The sequence below is a fragment of the Chionomys nivalis genome, chromosome 9, assembly GCF_950005125.1.
Source record: "Chionomys nivalis chromosome 9, mChiNiv1.1, whole genome shotgun sequence".
Lineage (NCBI taxonomy): Eukaryota > Metazoa > Chordata > Mammalia > Rodentia > Cricetidae > Chionomys > Chionomys nivalis.
Window position 1 is genome coordinate 58,568,374 of NC_080094.1, and position 22,458 is coordinate 58,590,831.

The window sequence follows — 22,458 nt, forward strand, 5'->3', positions numbered from 1 at the left end:
AGAGCACACCAAAATCAGTCTTTTTTTAATTATGTATACAATATTCTGTCTGTGTGTATGCCTGCAGGCCAGAAGAGGGCAACAGACCCCATTACAGATGGTTGTGAGCCACCATGTGGTTGCTGGGAATTGAACTGAGAACCTTTGGAAGAGTGCGCAACGCTCTTAACCTCTGAGCCATCTCCCCAGCCCCCAAAATCAGTCTTAAACTAATTAAAGCATTACTTTCCTTCGGCTGGCTTTCATAGTACCAAAAGACGCCTTGCATTCCCCTTGAAGAGTGAAACACTAATGGTCTATCGAGCCAACTGAGGTGAACATTGAAGGATGGCTGGGTGAAGAAAGTATGAGACACAATGAAGTGGTGTGTGTGTGTGTGCGTGTGTGTGTGTGATAACATGTATAGAATTGGAGGTATTATATTAAGTGAAATAAGCCAGAACCAGACCGATAAATACTACACGATGCAGAAAAGAAAGATCTCATCAAAGGATATGGCAGAACAGTAATCTAGAGAGTGGAAAGAACAGAGGAGGAGGTGATGGAAAGAAATTAAAGGAAACCAAAACACAGTTAAATGGAATTCATTCGCGTTGTTTATAACACAGCAGGATAACTATGGGTTGTAATAATCCATATTATTACATTTCAAAACAGCTAGAAGAATATGGAAGTCTTATCATGCAAAAATTATTAATACTTGATGACATGGAAGCACTTTTTGTCCTGTTTGATCATCGCACACTGTAGGTATAAATTAAATCATGATACTGGATCCCGTAAACGTGTACAAGTCTTATGCTTCAATTTAAAGAAAATGGCTTGGGTGCTTTAAGAGTATATAGTTAGCTGGGGACAGACCCAGGGCCAGGACCTGCCTCCAGGTCACATTCTGAGTCCCTTCAGTCCCTGAAGCTTCTTTTTGTTGAGACCCTTTCACCCCTGGAGATGTCTGAAGGAGATATCTTCCCACAAAGAGATGCAAGGTTTTCTTCATATAGCCTTGAGCAGCTCATGATTTGTGTGGACATTCTTCCCATTCCAGGACTGTGTCTTGTCTTTTGACACATACATTGACTTATAAGCCCAAATGAGATGCTTCTAGGGACAAAACGGGGGGGGGGGGCATTACTGTTAACAGAACAAAACAAAATAAGACAAACTTTCTTCAAAAGTGCTCTCCAGATTAAGCACTCTTAATGTGGAGAAGGAGTCTCCACAGTCTAGTTTATAGCAGTACCCCTTATTTGAGGGTTTGCTTTTTTGCCATTTTGAGTACTCGTGGTCAACTCTAGACCCAAGACATTAAATGGGAAAGTCAGAAACTGAGCAATTCACAAGTTTTAATAATTTTTTGCTACAGCATAGTTTTTTTAAATTGCACTCTTTGGTTATGCCTGTTACTCTTTTGTGGTGTTTAATTTATAGATTAATCTTTATCATAGGTAAGTGTATACAGGAAAAAGCATACCAGAGTTCAGTACTTTCCATGGTTTCAGGCATCCACCAGGCATCTCGGAATGAGTCCTACGGCTAAGGGAGGAATGCATAGCTTTGCTCTCTGTTGGGTTGGAGATGAAAGTGGAGTTGGCATACTGGTTTAGGAGGTAGCCCAAGACTGTGCTAACTGTGTTCATGGAGACTGGGGAAGAAATGGGAAGAATGCAAGATGTCTAAATGCAATGGAACCTGAAATGACTATCAAACGTATTCTTCAATATCCCCATGAAAGCTGTTAAGATAAGAAAAGGAAATTCTCAGAGGTTGGTAATTACTCTTCATGTGAGAATTAAATTTGCTGAAGAGGAAAGATTTGGTAATCATCTGAGGTCAAGGGGCCCATCCCCATCTGTCTGCTCCTGTGACAAACACAGATAAAAGTCCCATTGAGTTCTCTTAGTCATGGGAAGCTTCCAGTACAAGAACTTCCTGACCCACAGACAGGTTGTAGTTCAGTGAAATAGGAGACAAATCTTCTAAAAGCCAAAGTGTTGCAAAGTACAGCTTGGGCTTTACCAGTCCTTGTGCCTGGTTGAATCCAGAATCCAGCTCATTAAGACCGGCAAACGTAGTTCCTGGTAGGGATCACAACAAGCTGTAAGACTGGGGGGTTAAGCACTCTGTCTGGGTCAGTTCCTGAGCGTGACTTGTCCTTGCTATCTCTGAGTATCTCAACCCAGCATCATGGGCCTGAGCCAAGAGTGGCCATACTGCTGAGGAACAAGCTTAATGAGTCACCTTGACCGCTCATTCTATCTTCTGTTTGTTCTTAGGTCAGAGTGGGGGATAAACAGTGGAAGAGTTACGTTTTCATTTGGTCACCTCAAAGACTCTCAAATTTTTGCAAAATACCTGCCCACAAGTAATGAGATACTCTGAGCTAACAGAGTAATTTATATTCCTTTACAAAGAGTGTCTCCATAGGCAGAGCAGGCCAAACAGAAATCTCAGGAGTTCAAGTTTCTGTTTTAACTAGCTGGTCAGTACAGAACTGAGAAATTGTCCCTCAAAGGAAATTGCCCCAAACCCCACCCACAGGACATCTTTTTCATAGAGAGATGGATTTCCTGTGATGGAATCTTAGCTAGGCAAGGCTCTGCCAGTCGGTTGATAATAAGTCAGCGGCTTCAGCAGGTCTTGAAAGTCCTTGAAAACCGGTTTGGGATGGAATAAGGTCAATTTCCAGGTTTCTGTGGAGAACTGGTGTCTAGAAATGTCTGCGAAAGTCAACTGCGGTAGGGGAGTCTGGAAGAGGGAGGTGATCACCTTGAACACACAAAGATGAAGAGATGTAAACTTACAGCAAATCGGCTTTCATTTAGTAATTTGCCGCTTGTTTCCCAGACTTGAGAAAGGCTTGGATATCTTAAGTAGAAGAGAGAGAGAGAGACAGACAGAGAGAGACACAGAGACAGAGAGAGACAGAGAGACAGAGAGAGACACAGAGAGAGACAGAGAGACAGAGAAAGAGAGAGAATGAATCAGAGAATCAGAGAATCCCTGGCCCTTGGGCTTCTGTTGTTGCTTTGTTTACATGAAGTTAACACGGAGGAGCTGAGAGATCCACGGTGAAGATGCAAGAGATAATTTTAATTTCGAAAAATAAAAGTAACACACGCACACCCTCTCTTCTTAGGGTCGGGCAATCCTACTCCAAGACTTAGAAATGAAAGCATTTGGAGGATGGGCAAGCGGGAGGCCCAGCAACAGCGAGGAGCGTTGTCGGTAACCAAAGGGGCTCTGGTGAATTTCAGGTTCGGATTAGTGACAACTCAGAAGTCTCGCCGGCGGGTGGGGGAGGGAAGTTTGCCAAGGTCTCTGAACTCGGTGGAGAGAGAGCAGCCTCCCGAGGCTCCAGGCGGAGCTGGGCGTACCCGACGCCCCCGTCCTGGCCTAACCAACAACTTGGGTCTCACTCCCCACCCCTAGCCAGACTTTGTCAGTGATCATAAAATGGGAATTGATCATTCGAGCCACCATTGATTAGGGAAGAATGCTTACTGCAGCAGCGGGGGAAAGGTTAAGAGGAAATTGACCTTCTCCGTAGGTGACATAAAGTCATTAGGTAAATGAGATATTCACACTGGAGTTTTAAAAGGTCATGCTCAATTTTTATTTGCAGCCTGAAAAGTCAAACTGGAGCTCCGGCTTAGGGCAGGGACTTCCTTTCCAGGGGACCCGGGCACCAACCAGAATGAAGTCCTGCTGCACCGGCCAGAGGCGAAAGTGGGGTGTGGAACGCAATCTGGAAGAATTTGGCTGGACTCGGGTCCTCGCAACCCCAGCTTTGGACTTGCGGCCCGAGCCGAGCGCATCCCTGAGTATGAGTGCTCATGTGTCCTTCCAGTTCCGCGAAGCCCGCAGCCCGGGATTCCCACGGCCAGAGCACGCAAAGGGGTGTCCGGCCAAAACCCACCCCTCAGCGGCATGAACACTTCTCCTTTCTGCGCCCGCTGTGTCTCGCACACAGTGAAAGTGTTTTGCTGTTGTTGTTGTTGTTTTAAAGAAGAGAGTGAGAGAGATATTTATGCACATATTTATCCCTCTAATTACAGGAATTAATCCTCTTATGACTAAAAGGTAACGTGGAAGGACGTCCTTTTGATGTGGAAAAGCGCCATTTGTGACTCACATTCAGACTGATTAAGGAATAATTGTTGCTAAACGCTTTGCAAGAGGAAAGTGTTTAATTGAGGGGCATTCGTAATTTTACGGCTTAGTGCAAAATTAAACGTAATTAAAAACTCAGAAATTCCAACTGATTTTCCAATTATTTTTATTGTCTGAGCTAATTGTTACACAAGGGTATCACTTCTCCCCAAAGGCATTGGGATGGGGGGGTGGTTTAAGACAATCATACCTTGTCCAAATATTCTCCAACTGGTGACTTCCGCGTCCAGAAGTCCAGAAAGACCCTACCTGGGTTTCATCTTACCTCCCCAACCCCCGCCCCGGTTCGGAGCTCGGGAGGCACCCCGCCCTCCCCTCCGCAATTAAGCCTGGCAGTCACTCTCCCCTCGCTCCAGTTCCGCCAACACCTTGGGATGTGAGAAAGTAGTGGCGGTTCTCTTCTGCAGATCATTACAGCAAACCTGGAAGTATCTCGAGAAGGCCGATGAATTTCTTCAAGTAACACTTGTCAGACATAGCCGAGAGATTTAAAAAAAAAAAAAAACCGAGTAAACACGGCTCTCTGGGGGCGATCTCTCCACGCCCTTGCGGGGGGGGGGGGAAGGGTTGACGAGGGGGGGGGAGATTAACGTACAAACACTGACTCCAAGATGTTTATACACGCGCGCACAACGACCAACAGATGCAAGCAGTAAACTTTCTTTTGCCTCGCACTTTATTTATTTACTTACTTAATTATTTATTCTAGGCAAGGATGAGTATAGGGACGCTCAGTTTTTTGGTTTTTGTTTTTTTACCTTTTTTAATGTTGGGATTGACGGCACCGAGCCAAACCATCTTTGTATGTGTAGCTTCTTTGAATGTCCAAACAGACCTATTTAAATGCATTAAAAGAATAATGAAAATGCTTTAGGCTTACTAAAACAACGTCACATCCTTACCTACCAGACTTTGCTGGAATCCTGGTGGGTGCGTGGAGGGGGGGGGGTGGGAGGGGGGTGTTGAGAGGATGAAAAGCCTAAGATTAAGCAGAATGTGAATTTATAAATTTCAATTAGTCTAGACTAATTGTACAAGCGCGATGGAATGTTTGCGTTTCAATAAAAGAGTTCAGTTTCTCTGGGATTTTTAGGATAGAGATAATCGAATTCACCCTATCTGCTTTTCTAATGCCCCACCCCATAAAATAAATGAGTGCCTCTGATCTGACATGCTACATGAAAATGGGTAGAATTAAAACTGTCAGTTCTGCTTGCAACCTGTGTCTTTCGATGGAGTTCAAAAGCTTTTAAAGGTAGAACGTGCAGATCACTTATGTGTGTGATTTCCTCTTCTACCACCGCAGCTTTTAAGTAAAAAAAGAAAGAAAAGGTATTTTTACTCCTACATTCATTTTCCTGGAAGACTTCAACCTTTCAGGTATTTTGATGGTAGGCCCTGAAGCCCCAGGCTTGGTGGAGTCTGGGTTTACCTGAAGGTGGTCGAGAAGGTAAGGCGGAATGTGTTTGAACCAGTTGTCCTACCCAAGTGCCGCATTTTGTAGCTAGAATATGATGTTTGCATTGCTCCAGCGCTGTCTTGGAGAAAAGGTTATGCAAGGCATAGTTGGGTAAAAAGGAGGAAGTGCCTCTTCCATAGTTAGAAATGGTGCAAAAAAGACGTGTGATTCGTCCTGGGAATTTGAGTAAAAGAAGCAGTGCCCACTTTAGTTTAGGCAATGATCGCAGAATCCTTTGAAGAAACTGACAGGGATTTTCCCGAGATGGGGTGGGAGTGAGGGGAATCCTAGGGTGGGCATTTTATGCAAATGAACAAATCTGAAATGTAGTACAAATCCGGTAGTGTAAAACTGACAGTTCTGACAGTATTGACAACATAAATATATGTTTGAACACTGCACTTTCAGACACTTAACCGATGAAGCAATAAAAAAAAATTTGACGACAATATTTCAAATAATCGACATTGATGTTTTGATACATCATTTTTATCCTCTGAATCGATCTCTCACACTCGAGCTGGTCAATTTTAAGTAAAAATGGGCAGCAATTATTTGCACGTTGACTAATGATGACCTTAAAACAATCTTCAATTAATTACAAGAAAACTCCACTTTCTCTCAGCACTGGGGAGTGGGAGGAATTCTTCACCCTCCCTGCTCTTTGCCATTCTATTTTGCCGGTTTTTATGGAGGCCGGTCCAGAGTTGAAACTCTGGTTCAGAAAACTTAGAAGGGCAAAGTTTCTAACACCTGTAGTAGCCACCTTCTAGGTATGTTAGGGCATGTGGCCTCATTTCTACTTCAGAGCAATAACTGGCTCTTAGGAAACACATTCATAACTGGCCTTCAGACTCGTGTGTCTGGCGTTTAGAGGAGTAAGTAATCTTAAAGCAAAGATTGAAGGTTTCTCTCCGGCTGAGCCTGAGCGTGAGGGAAAAGGAGGAAGAAAAGGGTGAGAGGGAGAGTGAGGGAAACAGAAAGGAGGGAGGGATGGGAAGGGAGGAGGGAAAGGGGAGAGAAATAGAGAATGTGAATACACATAGCAGCCCTGTGATGAGACGCCTATCTTGGTCTCTGTCTCTTCTAACCTCGGTTAACACCGCGGAGTGTTTGTAGGTTACCGAAAGATGCCTGCGACTGGGGTTTAGAACCACTGGCTTTCTCGCTCGGTGTGTGTTGGCTGGGGGTTTTCTAAGGGGCTTTCCTACTCCTGCTTTTGACACTTCTCTCTAGATTGTGCATGTGTTTGGTGGTGATGTTGTGGATAAATCTGGTTAACTGAGGAAGAGAAAATGGGCAGGCGCCATGCATACTGAGACGGTCCCTTGAAAAACTAGATCTTGGGGTGCTGAGAGCATGTGTTCCACCGAAACCTCATTCCTTTGGCAAAGGCTCGGCCCCCTGCCTGCTGTCCAGTCCCTGAGATACCCCTTTCCACTCACACCGGGTGCCCAGCCTTCAGACCTCAAACTTAGCCCGGACCGTGCTAGAGGGGGAAGTCCAGTGTCTTGTTTCTTTCCAGCAAACTTCCCAATTGTAGTTTTAAGCCCCTTCAAAACACTGCCCGCGGAGACCGTGGGACTTGTCAACACGTTTAACACCGCTGAAGTGCTCATCAAAGGAAGAAGATGGACGTGAGCCACGCTGGCTCAGGACTGGAAAGCCTGCAAGATCTGGGTGGCCGGACTGCCATCTAGTTGCAAGGGCTAAGGTGCTGGCCGGTACAGGGTTCGCTGTCTGCCCTGGAAACTGTAATAAAGAATAGAAAGGGGACAGAAGGGGCAAAGAAGGAACTGGAAATAGGGTACAGAGAGCAGAAGAGACCAGAGATAGTGGAAGACGCGAGGGGAAGGGCGCGGGAAGCAGAAACTGACAGCGGCGTGGTGCTCGGCGCGTTTGGAGCCCCGCCAGATAGCGCTAGAGGGCTACTTATTGAAACTCGTTCTTCCCGCGACACAGGGAAACAGCTAAAACTGGAAGAAATAAGACAGGGAAAAAGCAAAATGAAGCAATTCTACTACATCCTTTTTTTAAAGCTGTAGATTGCTTTAACAGTATTATTCCCAGGGAGGGAAATCTATAATAGAACTCCAAGGGGTAAAAAAGCAATAAATAAATAAATAAAAATAAATACAAAACAAAAGCAAAAACCAATAAGTGGTGGTGGTGGTGGTGGTGATGGGGAAAGGGGTCCCCAAGGAACCCCTTCCCTCTGTAGACGCCATCTAGAAAGAACACAAAGCAAGGTAACAGGTAAGGAAGTGAGTAGAATTCTTTCTAACTTTTCTGTTACAGCGCTTGGGAGGTCAAAAACAGTTCACAAGGATGAGGGGCGGTTTAAGGAGAAGAGACGTTTTAAAAGTAGTAAGTGGCTCCAAGGGGCAGAGTGGGAAAACACGTTATTAGAAACACGAAATGAACTATGTATAAAAAATTCCAACTGTCAGCCAGAAGCAGGACCAAGACAGCCCCGTGCCTTTGTCCCAATAAGACTAGGCTCAGGGCGGTTTCTGCAGGGCCACAGAATCCTTGGAGAACAATTTACAAACACCCTGGGAAGCCCGGAGAAAGGAGAGGGACTTCAAAAACTTACCCTCCTTTAGAACCCAAAGGAAAGCGGTGTGGAGGGAAAGGGGACAAGGGGAACAGAGGTGGGGTACAGTCAGAAAAAGAGAATGTGGATGGTGCCCTTTGAGGATTTTTTTTTTTTTGCTTGCTAGGTTCAGTAATCCAAGGAAATAAATATCCTTCCTAATGATACTTTTCTTTTATAGATCAACTTCGTTTTGTCAAAAAGATCCTGGCGTTCCCCACGTTTAACCTCCTGTTTTAACCCTGAACCCTTCTGTGACCCAATGAAATCCTCTTAAGTCCAAGGAGTAGGTCATCTTTCTTCAAACTGAGGAACGGAACCTCCCCAAATCAAACACAATCTCAGGGTGTTTTTTTTCTTACATAAAAGTCTCCTTAATACAAAATATTCCAAATCAAAACATTAACTGAAGTTACAAACAAGATTAAGGCTGGATTTACTTGCTCGTGTAGTAAAGCATCAATTGTTCTAACTGTTGTAAAGAAGACAAAAGGGATTTAAATCTGGTGATTTTAATACACAGATTAACACGTCAGGACTTCACAGTTCCGAGGAATTTGGAGTTATCTGTGCAGAGGATCTGGAAATTGTGTGTGTGTTGGGGGGGGGCATATGAAAAGAACAGCCACAAATACCACCTCAAGAAGCCTGAGCAAGTTCAGCTAAAATAAAGTTCCAGTTTAGAAGTGCTACTTCAAATGAACTCCCCTCCCGAAAGCCAATGCCATTGGACTACAGAACTAGGGGGCTTACATTATTCTTTTAAATCCTTAATGTTACCTATAGTAACATTCCACAAGGGATCAAAAGAAGAAAAGGAGAAATAGAAAGGAGTGCTTTTCAGAAGTCTAGGGGATGCTTCAATAAGAAAGGAGTGATTAAAAACAGACTCTTAAATTTGAGAGGCCCAATTCTCCTTCTCATTCACCCCCCCCTTCGGCACCCCCCCCTTTCACCTCCTTTTTAATTCAATGTTCCCACCCCCCACTCCAGAGCTAAGTAGCTGATTTGGGATTGTGAAGAAATAGGTTTTACCAACCATATTTGTTCTGGCGCACTTGTAAAATGCGATTTGTAGGGAGTCTTTAGCCTTCTGATTGTCTTTGAATTGTTTTTACTGAAACAGATCTTTTGCAGTTAATGAGTCCCCACACAGCTGGACAGCTCCTCACGGACACTGAGAACTCTAACCCCAAAATGACCCCAATTTGACACCGCAAGATGAAATTTTACCGCCTGTTAAAACCATTTCCAGCCTGGCAGGAGGAGCTGACTGTTGACTGAGGTGTGCAATGCGCCTGTGACCCCCCATCTCTTGTTTGTCTCTGGGGCTGCCCCACCTATTTCCCTTCACCTCAAATGTGGGAGAGTAAATTCATCCCTGACCAGGGTGTGGAGTGCCGAGCTCTGAAAACAAGGCATCCACACAGACGGAGAAGAGAAAGTGTGGACACCACGCTTCTGTGGGATGGCTTCTACCAGACAGGGCAATCAGGATGGAAAACAGGCAATCAATCCATAGCTAGAAGACCCCTTTGCAACTGTATTATTAATAAAATACCCACAATTCCTTGATAATCGTAGTCCTTTGAAGTCATCCCAGTAACCAGGAGAGATACACTGAATCAACTCTAGTTTCATTCCCCGTGTGGTGTAGTGTAGCGGTGGATTTTAAAAACTAACATTTAAACTAATAGTTTCACCAATAGCATGCATCTGAGCAACAAATCCCCTTTTAGTTGCTAGGAAACAGCACCTCCTTTTAGATAAAGTGTATTTCAGAGCCATACAGCTGTTCTTCAATAGTATGCTATTTCCAAACATCCCACACTTCTTAACTAAAATTCTCGTTAAAATGATTTCTTTCTTTGAAAATATCTTAAAATACCCTTTCTTTCTGCCCCCTATATTCAACAGATTGTCCTGCTGTTTCCTTTAATGTATCAGACAAAATACATAAGAAATTGCCTGGTGAAAGAGGAAGAGAGGGGTTCTGGTTAAAGACCCTCTTTGCACTGCCCATCGTAGGAAGCGGTTTACGCTTTTCTTTTATAAAACCCCAAATCACCACCAGCTAACCAAGCCATTATTTCTTCAACGATTGCTTTAAAACACAGAAATAGTTAATTTGTCTGAATTTTTACTCAGGTAGCAACCTTATTACTGCTATTTTTAATGCTAGTGAAGTTTTGCTAAATAAAGGTCACCGGGATGCTAAATCGCTTTATTATATCAATAGGGTAAGGGGTGAGTAGTGGTGTAAAAAAAAAAAAAGAAAGAAAAAGAAAAAGAAAAAAAGGTTAAGCATGCTTAGACTAAAAGACAGAGGTTTCTCATGAACTTGCTCTTGGCGAAAGCGTTTATCTCTCGGAAACTGGAGTTCTTTTGAAAAAGAAACTTTTTACCTAACCCGGACTTTAAAATAGCAACAATCCTACTGGCGATAATAAATAGTCAATGTTGAAATTAAAAATAATTAGAAGAGATAAAACTGAGTGTAAACTTTTCCAGCCGCCTTGGACCGACAACTTGGACCCATTACCATCCACAACTCCGCGAGGCAGAAAATAGTGGTTAGTCAGGCCAGAAATTCTCCCAAATTCTGTCTCTCTGTCTCTCACTACTCCTAGGCGGCTAAACTGAGAAGGTTTAATTGTCCCCCACCCCTTGAAATAAAAATGTGAAGACAACTTTTCCTTTTCTTTTACTCACCTTTTCTTATGTGTCGACGAGTAAGAGCGTCAAATGAAGTGGATATTTGTAATCTTGGAGTTCTTCTAGGGAGAAAAAAACAGGGGGAGGGGGAAGGGAAAGGACCCTGTGGTCCTTCAGGTTTCAGAAGGGTCGGGTGTCTTAGGCTTGAAGCCAGGGAGGAACCGAGTCGGCAAGCCTAGGCTTGAGTCTGCTCCCAGAGCCCGCCGTCCCTGCTTTGGCCACTGGAGTCAACCTCGCGCGGGCCGCGGCCCCTCTCCCGGCGCGCTCTCTGCGCCTCTGCCAGCCCCTCCACACTGTCTTTATATGTGAGGGCCGATTTCCCGCAGACATCATTGTTATGATGGCTCATTTAATCAAACTGTTTAATTGCTCTGGTAATCACTATCATCATCACAGGTGCTCAATCATTCATCATTTTTGGAGGGCTTTATTGACCTCCGGAGCTCATTCCCCAGTCCTAGGAAAACGAGGCCAAATTTCCTCAGACTCGGCAAGGAGTCTAGGTAAGCGGTGGTCTCAGCTAGTTTGGGATGCTCAGAAGCTCACGAAGAAACCAAGATGCAAAGGGGGTCAAAAAGAACGCCTCTCTCTCTCTCTCTCTCTCTCTCTCTCTCTCTCTCTCTCTCTCTCTCTCTGTCTCTGTCTGTCTCTCTCTCTCTGTCTCTGTCTGTCTCTCTCTCTCTCTGTCTCTCTCTCTCTCTGTCTCTCTGTCTCTGTCTCTCTCTCTCTCTCTCTCTCTCTCTCTCTCTCACACACACACACACACACACACACCACTTTACTCTTCCTAACCACTCCCATCCACCCCCGCCCCCACGAGAAAGTCCAGTCAAAGCCAACCGATTAGGAGGCGCTGCTTTCTAAGCTACAGAATGGTTTCAGAGTTGGGAAGGGAGGCCGCGGTTGAACAGCAGCAGTCCCTGGGCCTCGGGCGGGGAACCCTGGACGAGGGTGAGAAGTTGGGGAGAGGGCGCGCTCCCAGTGCCTGGCAGGGTCGCTCAGCCAGCTGCTGGGTGGCGGCAGGGTGAGCCCGGCTCGTCGCGCCGGGTGACCAAAGCTCCGCCCCCAGCTCGGCTCTGCTTGATTGACACGCAGCCTCCGGGAAGCAGCGGAGCAGAGGTAAAGCCAGCTGGAACTTCGGCCAGGGATTGAGCGGGACCCCGGCCAGAACAAGTTTCTACCAAAAACCTTGTCGGGTATTTACCTTTCTAACCCCACTTGCCTCCTTTTCCTTTTGGGAAAAGTTCGATAGGAGCCAGTTCCATCGTCCCCGCCCAGCGAAATCCGCCCGGTGTAATTAACTCGGCCTTTAGCCCTCGTTACAACCGAGCTGCCGCTGCGCCCAGGGCAACCACAACAAAGCTGGGCAGCGAGCGTCAGCCACTCCTCCCGAGTATCTTCTATTCCAGTTGCTCTTTAATCGCTCTCCTCCGGTGCTTCCCAGAGCACAGATTCACTTTGTAGGCGCACACCGGTCGCGCGCTTTCGCGCGCGTGTACACACACATACCCACAGGCACACGCCGCTTAGCTACCTCGGTAAACAACAAACACCAAACAACTCGTTCCTTGCTAACTCCTACCCCTCTAACTCTCATCCACTTCCTCCTTCCAGATTGCGCCCAGGACCCCTAGACTCTCCGAGGTGGTCCACTGTCTGCAGCTCGCCGCGGGACTACGCTCCGAGTTAAGCTGCTCCCGTCTTGTACTAGAAAAAAGAAATGAATATTGACAACAAGGGCTCTGCATCTGCTCTAGGAAAAAAGTGCTACTTAACAACAACAACAACAAATTTAGCCCCGCGGTGGTACAGTCGCTGAGCGTGCTGCTTTAGGTTGTTAGCTGGAGACTTCTGGACCTAGGAATCCGCGGCAGAAGAAGGGGCCGCGGAATTAAAACGACAAAAGCGAGAGCGCCATGCCAAACATCCCCAACACGACCAGTTAGGCAGGAGCCAAGAGGAGTGGTGGGGAAATAAACTAGAAGTAAGTTTAAAATAAAAATATCTGAGGCTGTACCGTACTTTCCCTGTGGCTTTCTGCAGTTTTCCTGTCTTGCTCTCCCTGTCCTCTTCCACATCTCTCTTCCTCCCTCCATCACGCGTGTTCTCTCTCCCCTCTCTCTCTCTCTCTCTCTCTCTCTCTCTCTCTCCTTCTCTCTCTCTCTCTCTCTCTCTCTCTCTCCTCTCCCCACCCTCCCCTCCCACCCTCCCTCCCTTTCCCCCTCCCTTATCCCCCCCTCCCTCCCCTCTTCCTCCCCCCCCTCCCGAGCCGAGTCGTCCCCCTGGAGAAGCAGCTTGCTGATTTGCTCCGTCCCCCCGGCTCCAGCCTCCCCTCCCCCCCAGTCCCCCCCCCCCCCCCTCCAGCCGTCCGACCGCACTCGCTGCATATCAGAGGCTCCGCGCTGCGCGCTCCTCCTCGCTCCAGCTCCCCACTCCCGGGATGTGTCTCCGCTGCACGACGGGCTATGGCCACCACGACTTCCGGGTTCCGTCATTTCGTTCTCCCGCCGCCGACCCGCGCCGCCCAAACTGAGGCTCTACTATAAGCCGGGCTGCAGCCAACCTGCCAACACCTACTGACACTCACTCATCTCCCAGAGAGAAAGAGAGAGAGAGAAAGAGAGCGAGCGCGAGAGAGGAGCGCGAGAGAGCGAGCGCGAGTGAGAGAGCGAGAAAGAGAGAGAGGGAGAGACAAAATACCTACCAGAGAGGGGAGGGAGGAAGTCCAATTTTTGCAAACTATTCATTTTTTTCTTGATTTTTCTCCTTGCTTTCTTTGAACAATACTTTTAAGAGAGAGGCATATTAGAGCTATTTTAGGGGCAAAGCTAAAAGAGGGGGGAGGGGGGAGGAAAAATTCAAGAAAAAGAAACCCCTCGCGGAGTTTTACTGGAAGAAAAAAAAACGAGTCTGAAAGATTGCTCCTCTTCATCATCATCACCATCATTCATTCACTACCTTGACATTCCGGGCTTTGATTGACAGCTGGAGTGGCAAAAAGCCATGAAACTCGACAGTTCGGTTACATGTGGGCTGCTGACTGGCCGCTCGTAACCTTCAGTTCGGGGGTTTGACAATTTTTTTCTTCTTCTTTTTTTTTTTTTTTCAACTGAGAGGAAGAGAAGAGAAAAAGGGATAAAGGAGGACCGAAGAGGAGGAGGAGGGGAGGGGGAGGAGGTGGAGGAGGAGGAGGAAGATCAGGAGGAGGAAGAAGAGAAAAAAAGAGAAAAAGAAGAAATATCATTGAAAAAAAAATCTTCGTTTTCTTGACTGGGCTTCCCCCACCCCCAAAAAAATAACATTCGAAAATTGGGAGAAGTCTCCTTGGTTTGGAAAAAAAAAGACTCTTCAGCCTAGCTCACTTTCTTATCCGGACTGGGATTTTAAATATACGACACATCCAGGAGTTTATTGGAGCGCAGACTGATGGCGCAAAGGGTAGGTTTAAATCTCCAACACTTACCTAGATATAAATCCTCTCCTACAGGGCCCTGCCCCATGCCTCCTCTACCTTCAAGCTGGCTGCTGCTCTTGCTTGGTGATGGCGGCCAGTATTTTAAAAAATAGTAGCAAAATTATTCATCGGCTTCTTTCCCCCCCGTGCTTCTGCGTGTGTGAGAGTGTGTGTGCGTGCGTGTGTGCGTGTCTGGGCGCGCGTGTCCCAGCGCTGTGCGAGCGGGCGGGCGGCGAGTGCGTGTGAGTGGTGTGTGTGTGCGTGTGTGTGTGTGTGCGCGCGCGTATGTGTGTGTGTACGTGTGTGCAATTGTTACACGCTTTCGCCTCGCTCCAGCTTTTACCCCGGCAGCGCGATTCCCCGGGTTCTCCTGCCGCCGCTGCTACGCCTCTTTCGCCGCTGCTCGCGCGGCTCCGGACCGGCGCGGGCTGCGTAGGAGCCGGCGCCGCCGCCGGGGCCGCCGCTGGGGCCGCGCTGCCTAGACTAGCCTGGGCTGCTTGTTTTGTCTCTGAATTTGACAAGGACGCAGGGAATCCGCTGCTAAATAATGTTTCTGGTAACTTTCATGTTATTCCTCCCCACCCTCTGCCCCCAGCCCCCGGGGAGGCACCGGCCCTAGTCTTCTCTGGTCCTTGGCGTTCTCGGCTTGATTATTAGCGTTTTTCTTCTCTTTATTTTGTTTCATTTCGCCCTTTGATTTATTGGATCTCCTAGAGGAGGCGAAGGGGGGCTAGGGGTGGGATCCGGGGCTTCCTCCTCTAGCTAACTCCACTTCTCCCTTGGTTGGCTTGCTGGGATTCTGCAGCCTCCGGCGGGAGCGGGGCCTCCCTGCGCCCCCGGCTTCCCCGGCCTGATCTCCCTTCTCTGAATGCTGATCTCGGCTGAGACTTTTTCAGTTTAAAATTTATAGACATCTTCTCCCAACTTTCAACTCTGTTGTTTCTGCTGGTTTGGTTTGTAGTGTGTTCAACTTGTGTCTTGTACTTTTCTTCTCTCTGACTTTGTTTTTATTTTTGTTTCTCTCTCTCTCTCTCTCTCTCTCTCTCTCTCTCTCTCTCTCTCTCTCTCTCTCTCCCTCCCTCCGTCCTACTCCCTCCCCCCCCCCACCCGATTCCCACTCCTCTGTTCGCTCTCTCTCTCTCTCTCTCTTCTCTGCTCCGGGTTTCTTTGCTTTCCTGCCTCTGCCCTCCTGGGTTCTCTCTTACCCTCTTTGCCACCCCACCCCCCTTGTCGGGCTCTGACAGTACGATGAGCTGCCCCATTACGGCGGGATGGACGGAGTAGGGGTTCCCGCTTCCATGTACGGAGACCCTCACGCGCCGCGCCCGATCCCCCCGGTTCACCACCTAAACCACGGGCCGCCGCTCCACGCCACGCAGCATTACGGCGCGCACGCCCCGCACCCCAATGTCATGCCAGCCAGCATGGGATCTGCTGTCAACGACGCCTTGAAAAGAGACAAGGACGCGATCTACGGGTAAACCGACCCCCGGACCCAGCTTACTGTGTGTGAGTGTGCGTGAGTGCGTGTGTTTATCTCCGGGGGTGGTGGATGTGGGGTGGACAGGGCGGCTAAGTGGGTCTTAATGCTGCATGGGAGAACTGCTTGCAGTAGAGAAAGACCGAGGAGGGAGCCTACTTTCCGGCCCCTTGAGTCACAGACGAGAAAAATAGAACCTCCTCTACTCCCTTTTTGGCCTCTCCAGACCCCAGAGTCCTGGTTGAGTACTAAGTCCTCAAATCTTGCTGGCCGGGCCTTCTCCCCAAGGACAAGATTCCTGGCCAAAAGACGTACTGTTGGTTGTCTCAGGCTGCCTTACAGAGGCCTTAACTAAGAGGAAAGTTTGCTGCAGTCGAGCAGAAACTTCCAGTTTCCTTTTTCTTCTCTCCTTTCTCTCTCTCTCTTTCTTTCTTTTTTCTCCCCTCTCCTCCCCTTTCTGTTTCCTACTGAGGGCCTGGGAGTCACTAAACGCAGCTTGAGCTGGAATCAGGGCAGCTTCTGTCGGCCAGGAAGTCCTAATCACCCACTTCTTAATTCTCTGTAAATAAAGGGGGCAGACCTTGAAGTGCAGCCGGGTGGAAGAGACTGCCGCTTGCACACAGCCGTTCTTAGGGGGAATCAGGGAAATGGCTGGAAATTATTTTATATTCGAAAGCTCGGAGAGGGGTGGGCGAGCAGGGTCCAAGCGTGTACTACTCGGGTTCTTCCGGCTGAGGGTAGGTGGGGAAGGCGGCGGGATGCCGAGGGGAGGGGACAGTGGGTAAACAGCAACTGAGCCTAAAGCCTGAGGCCTCAAGCATCCCGAGGTGTAGCTAAGCCTCCCGGAGGAACACAAAGGGCGTAAGCGCCCGGCATGCACACTTCCAAGTTTTGAAACGCCGTTTATTTATTCTTGTGCGCTGCAACGCTGGGAGAAATGTGGTCTTTGGAAGGAAGCTGTTTCGAGTTGAACATTCTTATTATTTTGGCCCTACCACCGGAGCTTTACTACCAGCAAAGTGAACAAGTTTATGAAGCAAACGGTGGAGAGATTAGAGCACTTTCTTAAAATGGGGAATGTCACTCTGGTGTGTACTTAGGTGAAGCCCTCGGCCTCGTCTGAAATGCCCGTTAGATCAATTCAGATTGTGGGGGAAAAATTCAAATAGTGTTCGGTGTCCTGGAGGTCAGGGTAGGGTGGCAGGCACCTCTGGAGAGAGTAGTGGGATCTGAACCAACCCCGAGCTCTGTATTGCATGGGCTTTTGATCATTTCATTACACCCTAAATGAGTGTATGTTTACTTGGTGGGCTAAAGTGGCCGGGGGCTTCTCGGGGCTGATCTGAAAAGACCTATGATTCAAGGGAAAAGGCCAGGCTGTTTCCTTTCTGTTTGTGGCCCAGGCTCGGCTGACTGAGGGTGTAGTGTGTTGCGTGCCTGTTGTATTAAAGAAAGAATGCAAACCCTCCAAACTTGTTGATTACAGTTCTTGCTCCTTCCCCTCTGCACCCCGTCTCCGTGCGTGTGTCTCTGCGTGGCGCTGCCCGTTAGGCACCCGTTGTTTCCTCTGTTAGCACTGGTCTTTGAGAAGTGCGAGCTGGCGACCTGCACTCCCCGGGAACCCGGAGTGGCCGGCGGAGACGTCTGTTCCTCCGACTCCTTCAATGAGGACATCGCGGTCTTCGCCAAGCAGGTCCAAGCTTCTTGACCCACTCACCCCCACCCCCCAGCAGGCCTTCACCCTCCCTCCCCTTTCCTCCGAGCTTACTTGAAAGCGGAGGAAAAGGCAGGACACCCGATCTGCTCCTCTGGCCCAGTCCGCACTCCGCGCCTCCTCCCCATCCCTTAGCCTGGAGGCGAATTGGAAACGGAGATAAATATGGGTGTTTGTTTTTCCCCCCAGTCAGGAATACAGGGGCTCGACCCTCGAATTAAAGTTGACCTGCTCCTAATCTGGGGCTTGGCCTTTTCCCCGCCTGCAGCTACTTGAACAAGAATTGGGGAGAGGGGCTGGGAGGGACCTGGGAGTGCCCGGGAGCAAAGGAAGCAAGGAGCCTGGTGAGAGGTCTACACAGGCGTGGAGGTGCGTGAGGTGGGGAGACCCAGCCCTTGGCTCGGCTGCAGAAGCGGGTTCTGAGAATCCGCGAGCCGCCTTGCCTTCCCCGCTACAACTGGAATAGGGCACGGCTCTCCCCACCGAGTCGGGCCCTGCTGTTTCTCCACCGACCCCACTCACTTAAGACACCAAACTGCTTCTCGGATTTTACCAAAGCCCCTGCCCTCTCTTCTGCCCCAGCCCTTCCAGAGTACCCGCCGCCTCAGTCCAGATCAGTGCCGACAGGGTTTTCTCTTTTTACATGGGCTGAAGATTCATGCTGACTTTCCCTACTTCCTATAGGTTCGTGCTGAAAAGCCTCTTTTTTCCTCAAACCCAGAGCTGGATAATTTGGTAAGGTTCTCTGTTTCTTGCTTGCCCTCAGCCTCGGCCCCATCCCAAGCTCAGAATTACTCTCATTTGCTCCTGGAGCTCCAGGGAGTTGCTGCATAGCCCTCCAAGGGAAGAACACGGGAAGGGACCCATTTAGAGCTCCTGAGGGGCTAGGGGCGAGCCAGGGGCAGGACGGACCTCAGGGGATGAGAAACCCACCGAGGTAGCAGCGGGCGCCGCGGCGCCAAGCCGGCGAGTGGGGATGCTTCCCAGGTCTCGGCCTCGGGAGTAAGCCGCAAGAAGGGAGCTATTTCCTCTGCGGGGCCGGCGAAGGCGGCCGAGCCCCAGGCTGCTGTCCCGAAGGAAATAACTGCTGGGCGGCCGAGGGTGAGGGCGGGCTGGGAATGGGTTGGGAGGTGAGGGGCTCTCCCGCGCAGGCCACTTTTAGGTGCGATTCTTTTGCTAATTTGCAGGATTTCAATATTAAAAGTACTTAAATCCTCTTTCAAAGGCCCTGCCTCCCCATTCATCTGGAGTATTTCCTTCTTCTGAGAGGAGGTTTGCTCCGGGTTTGCTGTTCTAAAAGGCCTTTCTATCCAAAGAAATGGCTCCCCCCCCATTCTTCTCTTCTCTTCTCTTCTCTTCTCCTCTCTTCTCTTCTCCTCTCTTCTCTTCTCTTCTCTTCTCTTCAGAACTCTTATTATCTTGTTTTATTCTATTATCTCTCCCTCCTCCTCCTTTTCCAATTTGACCTGAGGTAGAGGGTAGGAGGAGACAGTAAAGGAAGACTAGTATGGAATAAGAAGACCTGGTGGGAGAAAGCACCCCTTACCAACAGCACACTGTGAGCCTAGGGAGAAGAAATGAATACTAAGGCCACCCCTTATCCTAGTTCCCCACCTCTGTGGTCAATGAGGCAGAGATGATCAGTAATCATTTGGTTTTCCTATTTCTTGATGTGTGGGTTTTGCCCGGCCACCTGCTGGTTTTTTTCCCTCTGCCCAATTCCCTCAACATACCCCCCCCCTTCTCATACACACACATTTGCACATCCCAGAACCCTAACTCCATTCTCTTAAATTTCCCTTTCAGATGATACAAGCAATACAAGTACTAAGGTTTCATCTTCTGGAGTTGGAAAAGGTAAGCAGGAAACAACAATCCCCGTTTTGATGATCCCCGCATTCTTTCAGGCAGATGACTGGGATGTTACATGCCTCCCGGATGAAAGATTACTCATCTGGAGATGTTGATCACGGTTCTATCTTCCCCCTTTATAGACTTCTCAACCCAGGGGCCTCAGAGGATGTGGGAATCAGGGCAGCCATGCCTTTTAAAGCCCCCACCCCCAGGCATTCAGGATTATTTGAAGTACAGCAGGAACCATTTGTGTCGCTGCACACAATGTCTACTTGTGTCTCTATTAGCTCAGCTTACCCTAGGCCCAGAGTTCCCGAACTGGGTGCAAGCAGAAGGAATAGCCCTCTTTGGGGTGTCTGCGTACTGATATGTCAATCAATCATTTCCTCAGGAAACATACACACCTTGCTGATGAAATCACAAGTGCCCCCAGTTCTAGGGTTTACATGTTTCTGAGTTATTATCATGTCATATTTTCATCTCTGCTCTCCTCATCTGAACCCAGTTGTTTTCAATCCAGCTTCTTTCTTTATTGTAACTTGTTGCTCAGGAGAGTCTCTGGCAAATACTATCTTGCCACAATTGCTCTATTGTCTCCTTGCCTTCAGCTTAATTAGAGTTAGTTCGGAAAGCATCACATTGTTGCTCTTTCACAAATGTAACCCTGCAACCCAATAGTCTTCCTCTTTAAAAATGAAACATATAAAGACAATCTGAGCTGAACCTCCGCCATGACCCTCCTCCTAGGTCCACGAACTGTGTGATAACTTCTGCCACCGGTACATCAGTTGCTTGAAGGGGAAAATGCCCATTGACCTCGTGATTGACGAGAGAGATGGAAGCTCCAAGTCAGATCATGAAGAACTTTCAGGCTCCTCCACAAATCTCGCCGACCACGTAAGTGTGCAGAGCCAGTGGCGTTCTCTGAAGGCCACTGGGCAAAGCATGTCTCTAAAACCTTGTGGTATTGAGCTCACTTGTTTTGGTTTCTAATGGTGTGGTCGCCTTTGGAGTTTGCCTTCACTGTCTCACTACCAGTGTCTTGGCCTTTATTTTCATTTCCTCTTTCTTGGACCTGCCCTTATTTATGTTGAGAGTCAGAGAACCAAGGAGGTGGTAGAGTAGATTTGTGCTTTAAACGTGCAAAGTTTCCTGGACCTGGAGCTTGGGTGTTAGCAAGTGCTCTTTTTGATAGGATGGTTTTTGTCTTTCCTGGTTTCTTTCTGTGTGTAATCAAGGCATCAGAGATAGCTAGAGACAAGGCAGTTAGCAGGAGAGGAAGGAATGGAGCAGGCACATGGGGTGGGGGGATGAGAGCAAGAAGAGAACTGGGAAATGGGGGCCTATTTCTCTCCCAGAGAAGACAATTCTAAGAATTCCTGGCGATTTTGCAGTGTATTAACAATAAAAAGAGTGAATGAACACATTAAAATTCTGAGGACTTTTAGCTCGTAGAAACTTATTGTCAGAATATGGACTTATTGCCAAGTGCCTGAAGCATCTCTATAATAAAGGACAGCAACCTTGATGAACCAATTTTTAACACTGTATTACAGAAAGCTGAAGGGAATTAAGATTGAGTAACCATAGGTTAGTGATTGCACTTTAACACTTCAACAGTTGGTGACTTAGAAGATGCCCGTGGATGTCAAGCCAGGAAAGGAGATTTCTATTCTCTCTGTTTTTAATCCTATTTTGGAACTCGTCGAGTGAATCTGATGGAGGGAAGAAAAAGCATATGTAGTGATGCTCACAATCTGAAGAAGAAGAAGCAGCAAGGAGAAGGATTGCAGCTGGCAGGGCTGGTAGGGAAGGCAAGAGTGCCGAGGTTAAAGAGTAGGTGTGAATAGCAGTATAATTTTGGGAACTCGAGCCGGGAGGTGGAAGGCAGAGTGTCTATACATTCATTTGAACTCACAACCTAAACAATACAGGCCGTAGTCTGGATAACTTCTTAGTTGAAATATTAACACCCCATAGGGGTTAAACAGGCCTTGAGGTTTGAAGGCAGTTTGCACTCCCACCCCCAAAATCCTGAGTATGAAGGGGGGTGAATTGAACTACTTGAGGAATAATAGCTTTTCTGTGAGTTCTCCTCTCCCTCTACCAAAAGTTTTTGCAAAGAAGCAGCCATTGATTTGAAAGGTTAACCTTTGCACTACGTGGGACAGCAGTCTACAAGTTTCCAATAATGACAGAAAACCATAGCATAGGATGTCCAGTTCTGATACAGAATCGATGCTGTGCTGCTAAGAGCCCCTGCACTTGTCCTTACCTTTACCTGTTTCCAAGGTGCTGGAAGTGGTCCGGGGTTTTGTACCTTGCAAGTGTTAAGTGAAATCATAAAGGTCTAGCAGCTGTTGCAAGTTCCTTGGCTTCTTCTCTGTGTCTCTGCAGTTTGTGTTCTTGTGGCTCAAGAGGAGTGTTCATGTCATAAATATTTACTTATTTTTGCTCTTTACTTATTTTCAGCACCTTTCTATTTATGACTTTGCATGCATTTGTATTATGGGGGTGGGGACAGAGAGGGTTGTATCTGCTGGTTGGGAGCATGAGAGGTCCCTAGTTGCTTCTGCATCAAAAGCTTTTTTTTTCCCCTCTTGTTGTGTTGTAGGGTCATGACTACTTGGTTTTCTACAACAGTTTCTTGACAATGGCTTTTCTGGTGGATGTATGGAGTTAGGGGGTGCTGATGTTTATGTAGAAGAAATAAGATAAACTAGGCAGTTTAGGGCACTGGCTGATATACAATGCTAATTTGTGAAGCCATCGTAATATTTAAATACAGACTCAAGAAGGAGGTGGTACCTAAGAGAATAGTGCTTGAGTAATTTAACAATCATCATCTTCGGATAAAAGAGTCAACTGGAGCATTTGTTGCTACCCTTTCAAGCCCCCAATCAAGTAAATATGACAACTGATTTATTTTGAATCCACGAGGGCTTGCCACCTCATTGGGCGTCATAATTTAAAGCCTTTTATTTCCTAGGGATCTGAACTACAGCATTTTTGCTTT

The 22,458-nt window shown here is 47.7% G+C and overlaps 2 protein-coding genes across 2 annotated transcripts in view; both read left to right on the forward strand.

Moving 5' to 3' along the window:
- The first annotated feature begins 3,183 nt into the window (after positions 1–3,183).
- Positions 3,184–12,790, forward strand: LOC130880998 (uncharacterized). The gene is made up of 5 exons (XM_057780180.1): positions 3,184–3,225; positions 3,623–3,821; positions 10,374–10,465; positions 11,823–12,059; positions 12,555–12,790. Exons 1-5 carry the CDS (start codon positions 3,184–3,186, stop codon positions 12,669–12,671), a joined length of 687 nt encoding a protein of 228 aa, XP_057636163.1. The 3' UTR covers positions 12,672–12,790.
- Positions 12,791–12,856: 66 nt separating this feature from the next.
- The window catches only part of Meis2 (Meis homeobox 2), a 208,230-nt gene continuing 198,628 nt past the window's right edge, over positions 12,857–22,458 (forward strand). The window contains 7 exon segments of the mRNA XM_057780829.1: positions 12,857–12,875; positions 12,878–12,924; positions 15,639–15,871; positions 17,426–17,567; positions 18,273–18,323; positions 19,395–19,445; positions 20,190–20,339. Coding sequence (XP_057636812.1) covers positions 12,857–12,875; positions 12,878–12,924; positions 15,639–15,871; positions 17,426–17,567; positions 18,273–18,323; positions 19,395–19,445; positions 20,190–20,339 — 693 coding nt within the window.